The following is a 6244-nucleotide window of genomic DNA, read 5'->3' as shown; positions in this document are numbered from 1 at the left end:
AAGCGGGAATGGTTAAATGTAGATGCTAAATCATCAATTTCATTGGTTGAAAGACGTATACCTCAGCCCCCGTTGCAGAAATCTTCGGTGTGTAGTACGAAGGTTGCTGATATTACTACTGCACAACTGTCAAAGATTCAACCACAACTCAAGGACGACCAACTTTCCAAAACTAAACTAGATTCCTTAAAAATTAGTTCTAAAGGCTCATCTGATGATGACATTGTTGGGTCTGATGATGACATTGTTGTATATACATTACACTATTAGTCTTCGTTCCCAGGATTTCGTTTTTGGAAGAAAAAATTAAATACATTAGTTAAAGATATGATACATTTCTTTATTAAAGATATGATACTTTTATTTTTTTATTCTCTTGTATCACTTTAATATTTAATCGTTTCAATTTCCTATAAGTTTCATCACTTCCACCAGTTTTTTTTATCAACCAGAGTGTCATCATCTCATGAAATTAACTACTGTATTTTTTTCTTCCAAAAACGAAATCCTGTGAACGAAGACTAATAGTGTAATGTATATACAACAAAGTATGTTATTGAATATATCTAAAAATGTTGTAATAAGTACAGAATTAAGGTAGTTGATAGGAATGTTAATTAGGGTGGTTTGGTCCACGTAGTGCTGCGTTTTCATGTTTTAATGTTTGATGCAATACACAGTACTACACGGGGCACACATAGTCGTCGTTGGCATTCATTGTTGGGGTGCCACGTCTAGTCAAACTACTCCATTTCATTCCAACCCCAGCAAGCATTCTATTTCCGCGTTTTCTCTCTTTTCATTAATTGCTTACTTTTACTATTTTATTCGTTCAACCGTATGAAATCAATGAATGAATGTCATCAACAACATCTTATGTTTTTAGTCAAACCCCAGAGTCGTAAATTCTCGGCGACTTTTCCCTTTTTCATACCTCCTTACCATTCCCATGCCCTCCTTTTCTAATCTCATTTTCCTTCTCCATTTCAAACACTCTCTGTAAATAGGTACGCTCCGATTCTGAAACTTGGAATCGTTCTGTATTACCCTGGTTTGTTGAACTTTAATGTTTAAACTCTTTTTTTCTTTTTTGCGCAGGTGTTGGGTTTTTAATTTTTGTCTTGTGTTGCATTTTTTTTATTTATTTTTTCTGATAATTGGTGACATTTTTTGAGGAAGATAATAATGGGAGCGGTTTGTTCGGCTGGTATGGTGGAGAAAAATGGTGAACTTGGAGGGAAGAGTTTGGGGCTTTCTGGGAAGCTTAAGAAGGAAAATAGCTTTGTGAATCGGAGAGAAGCTTTTTCAGATTCAAGGTCTAATAGTGGTCACTCTAGAAAGCAAAAGAAGCACGATACTGGGTTTTCCCATGAACTTGGTTTATCGTCTCCTTCACCTGGGGGGAAACAGGTGTGTTTTCACTCTGCTTGCATTGTTTGTATGTTTTTTATTTGGATGGTTGAAAATGTTTACAATATGCATATCTTTAAGATTATTTCTGTTATACCTGAATTGGATGTTGAAGGAAATTACATTGATGCCTGCAATGTCTGAAACTCTGAATGGACAATTATGAATAATTTAATATATTAGTGACATTTCATATTATGTTAGGGAATTTCTGAATTGGAATTTTAATGGTTCATGATTGATGTCTCTTTTTCTTTCATAGGTGAGTCAGAGGGGTTCTATTCTGGGAAAAGCAGGCGAGAGAGCAGTGGAAGTTCTGGACACAATTGGAAGTGGCATGCCTAAGTTAAACACTAATAGCGGGTTTGTCTCTGGCACAACTTCTAGAGGGAATAAGATATCAATACTGGCATTTGAAGTAGCTAATACAATAACCAAAGGAACAATTTTGTTTCAATCACTTTCTGAAGAAAACATTCAGTTCCTTAAAAATGAGGTGTTACAATCGGAGGGGGTTCAGCTATTAGTATCAACTGATGTGAAGAAGTTAATAGCTCTTGCTGAGGCTGACAAAAGGTTCTAGCTTGTTCAATGAATAGTATGCTTGTTGTCATTGCTTTTTATGTTCTTTATCCTGATTTTTTGGGGGAAATTTGTAGGGAAGAACTCAATGTCTTCTCAAGGGAAGTGACTAGATTTGGAAATATGTGTAAAGATCCACAGTGGCACAACCTAGACAGATATTTCTCAAGGTGAGTTTCCATGTGCATTGCTTATGACAAGATTATGCTAACCTATCTTGATTGAATTAGCTGATTACAATCACAAACATTTCACATTATAATCTTTGTCAAAAAAATATCAGATTAGATTTGGATGTCCTGGATGACAAACAATATCAGGTAGAGGCAGAAAAGACAATGCAGGAGTTTACCAGCCTAGTTCGGAATACTTCTGTAAGCTCATTGACATTTCAAATAAAGTTCTGCATATTTTTAAATCTCCTCAGTGAACCGATGACTGAGTAAAGTTGTTGTCATCATTTTGGTTTCTTGAATGTATACTGCATGATTTTGATTCATGGATCTCTGGTGTTACCTATATGCAGTTTTTAGGCATACTGTCAGCTGTATTTATATCGGTTCATATTATTTATGTTATTTTGTTTCCTACTTCTGATATGCTTTCTAAGTTCTTTATCGGTTAAAATTAGGTTTTCCAATTGAATTTTTTAGCAGTTCTAATGACATGTTTCCTCCTTTTATGTAGGAATTATACCATGAGTTAAATGCTTATGAACGTTTTGAACAAGATTATCTGCAAAAGATTAAGGAAATGGAGTCCTTAAACCTTCCTCTAAAAGGTTAGAAACATCATATAGTTTTCCCGAATGTTTTTCCAAATAATATTTTGTATTGTAATGGCAATTTTAGTTTTTTTTTCTTCCTTTATTTGCTCAGTTTGGTATATTATCTAAGTATTTGAGATGGAGTATATAATAATCTCACAAACAAAAAAATTATTGGTTTATAAGATTTGTTACCCACTGTTATGAGCCAGCAAAGTCATTTTTCAGCTGAAATATATTCTCATTATTGGTGGCCTTAAAAGTAGTTTCAGTTGACTTGTTTTCATTTTCAGTACATACTATCAGCTGGATTGCAAATTTAATTCTGCTGAAATTAACTAGTGTTTGACAGCTACATTCTCTTTACAATTTTAGGGGAGAGTATCACAATGTTTCAAAGTGAGCTAAAGCACCAAAGAAAGCTTGTGAGGAGCTTGAAAAAGAAGTCTCTTTGGTCCAGAACTTTGGAAGAGGTATATTATTATCAATGAATAATTCTTAATTTGCATCGATTATTGTTGAATTCAGTATTTCCTCATGTTTCCTTCTTTTTAAGTGTAGAAGTGAACGTTTTATAGCTGCAAATTTACAACAATGGACTTACTTAGTTGAAATTGAATTTTCTTGTTGCAGATAGTTGAAAAGCTCGTTGATATTGTTACCTATATACATCAAGCAATTTATCTGTTCCTTGGAAATCATGGTATGAGATTGTATCTCTTATGAATCAAAAACCAATGCTGTACATAATATAGCTATAGCATATGCATCTCTTCATGCGCAAGGAGTCTAGGAAGTAACTTAGGGTTTGAAGTCTGAACTTGTTCTTTTAATCTTGCGCCTACTCTTTTTATTGAAAAAACAAAACAAATCACATGCCTTCTAACTGTATGAAATGATTCTCTGTAAAGCAAACCGACTGCAGATTAATTTTTTCAATCTTTTGTATGCTCTTGTTTTCTATTCAATTGTAACTTGAAATAACCAGCTGCATTTCTCTGTGGTAGAGTTGAAATTAGAGACATCATATGCATATTTACAAAGAAAATATACCCTTGAAATCAAACACTTCATATTGTCTATTGTAAAATTTATTGCCAAAGCTCATTTTGGAAACATGGTATATATCCCTTACAACAAAAAGTTATGTGAATTCTAATCAGTTGAATGAGATTTCAACTGATCTGCTCCTAAATAATATTTTTTTTTCTTGGATTAGCTTATTGAGTAAAAGCATTTGAGAAAAATGAATTCCTTAATTATTTATGTTTGTTTTCAAGTCATGTATTGACTTGTATGAAAATCTACGTTTCGTGTGCTATCTGTCATGTAGATCGTTGGCAGGTCATAAGAACTTGTGAAATTGTGGATTCATGGCAGGTACAGCTGCAACTAAGCACAGTGACGGTCCTGAAAGACTAGGGGAAGCTGGTCTTGCACTGCACTATGCTAACATCATCAGTCAGATAAATATGATTGTATGTATCATGATGATAAATTTTTAATGACCTCACCTATAGATGTTTTTGATAAAACAATTTTGTTTACATCAGGCATCTCGCCCAACTGCTCTTCCTCCAAACACCCGAGACACATTGTATCATGGTTTGCCCAACAATATTAAGGCTGCTCTTCCATCCCAGTTGCAAACCGTTGCTGACATGAAAGAGGTACACCCCCACTCCACCAGATATCCACTGCCTTTCATTTTCTAGTCCTATTTATGTGTCATTTTTTGGGGGGCTTAGTCACACCTACTTCATGAAGATAGGGTTTTATTTCATTTTGAATTATGTTAAATGACATAGCAATTTTCTGTAGCTCTCCATCACTCAGATCAAAGCTGAAATGGAAAAGATTCTTCAGTGGCTTGCACCACTTGCCACAAATACAGTCAAGTAAGTAAGATATGTAATATATTTGTTTGAATTTCACTTATACTTGCTCTTTTTTCCCCCTCTCCTTGCTGGTTTTATTTCCTTTTATGAAAATAGGCTAAAACTCCCTGCAATTGCTTATGCATTTGTTTTCTCTTTTAATATTCCTGACAGAGCACATCAAGGTTTCGGATGGGTAGGTGAATGGGCAAACACAAGGTTAGCTGTAAACTTGGAGTATTCTCTCATCATATACTAATTGTGTTTACATGTGCAATTGGAAGGAAACCTAATGATAACTTTTTTTCTGATATTGCAGTAATGACTCTGGCGATAACACCTCCAAAGAAAATAACCTGATTCGCCTGCAGACACTTTATTACGCTGATAAGAGGAAGATAGATGTTTACATCATTGAATTGTTGGCATGGCTTCACCATTTGATTAGCTCTGTAAAATCTAGACAGAATACCTTGAGACCAATGCCTACACGGTCTCCTCCAAAGGGACACGAACTTCAGTCTAAGATGCGACAGTTATTAATTCTATCTGTGGATAGTAGCAACAAGCCGTTGGGAACTCAAATTTCTCATGAGGATAGGAGATTATTGGAGGATGTTATTGCAAGGAAAAAGAACCCTGGACTTAGCAAAAGCGAGGATCTTGGTTTGGCTAAGAAAAGACAAGTCAAACATTTGCAAGTGACCAAAAGTGCTGGGAGTTCACCTGCCAAGGAATTCTTCGGTACAAGACTCGTCTTTAACCACCAAAACTATAACGTTTTGGATATTATGGATGGGTTGGGTTACTGAAAACTTCATCTACACTCAATCGTTGTTCTCACTTCTCACCTCTCACTTGTTTTTCTGCTGGAATTCTTGCTTAGGGATAATATTCAACATTCATTTCTATACAACTCTAGTTATGTACATATCTATATCTATATGAACGACTAACGCTGGATTCATTTAACTTTATAAATTACTTTTGTACAGGGGATGAGGAAAATAGTTGAATTCCTTTTATTGTTCAATTTATTATTTTTTTGGTGAATACATTCTCTATTTTTGTTGTCACTTGCTGCTGTTTTTTCCCCTTCTTTTTTCCTTTTGGTGCTTCATGAATCTTCCCATTGCTCTAATTGCAATGAAAGAAGATATACTTCACAAAAAATTACCTGCGACAATAAAAAAGCATCAAAATATTAAACACTAAATTTTATATTTCAAAATATGAGTAACATTTTATTAAAACTACGAGGATAATAAATGAATAACTTTCACTTTAAACCTAAACTAGAGGTGTTATCATAGTAATCTTTAGAATCAGAAAATCATGAGCGTGTTTATAACAACTTAAATTATTCATTTTAGCTGTTTTGTTTAAAAACATTTGCTCAAATTTACATTTTTTTTTTAAAAATAATAAGTTGATTTTATTCATATGGACATTTTTAGCTTTTGATTAGTATTTTTTAACGGTTTTTTCTTTCACTCAAACATGATAATTCCAAATTACCCTCAATTTACCACTAAGTTGTTGTTCCCAGTGATATTGAGTTTTTTTGTTAAGTAATATCTTGAGCTTGTGACTTCGCACCAATGTGATA

The 6244-nt window shown here is 34.0% G+C and overlaps 1 protein-coding gene across 3 annotated transcripts; it reads left to right on the top strand.

The window, feature by feature from the left end:
* Positions 1-689: 689 nt before the first annotated feature.
* On the top strand, positions 690-5688 carry LOC114408571. Of its 3 annotated transcripts, none has more exons than XM_028371662.1 (13): positions 690-1007; positions 1180-1410; positions 1673-1986; positions 2070-2162; positions 2276-2366; positions 2680-2773; positions 3134-3231; positions 3392-3461; positions 4139-4236; positions 4312-4428; positions 4580-4656; positions 4810-4854; positions 4955-5688. In XM_028371662.1, exons 2-13 carry the CDS (start codon positions 1186-1188, stop codon positions 5445-5447), a joined length of 1815 nt encoding a protein of 604 aa, XP_028227463.1. In that variant the 5' UTR covers positions 690-1007; positions 1180-1185; the 3' UTR covers positions 5448-5688. The 3 variants fall into 3 exon arrangements, with proteins under 3 accessions (XP_028227463.1, XP_028227461.1, XP_028227462.1); XM_028371660.1 differs by having other exon boundaries at positions 1099-1410; XM_028371661.1 differs by lacking the exon at positions 690-1007 and having other exon boundaries at positions 1061-1410.
* The last annotated feature ends 556 nt before the right edge of the window (positions 5689-6244 follow it).

This window comes from Glycine soja, chromosome 4 (assembly GCF_004193775.1).
Source record: "Glycine soja cultivar W05 chromosome 4, ASM419377v2, whole genome shotgun sequence".
Taxonomy (NCBI): Eukaryota; Viridiplantae; Streptophyta; class Magnoliopsida; order Fabales; family Fabaceae; genus Glycine; species Glycine soja.
Note: the sequence above shows the minus strand (reverse complement) of the source record. Positions and strands in the feature narration are given on the sequence as shown.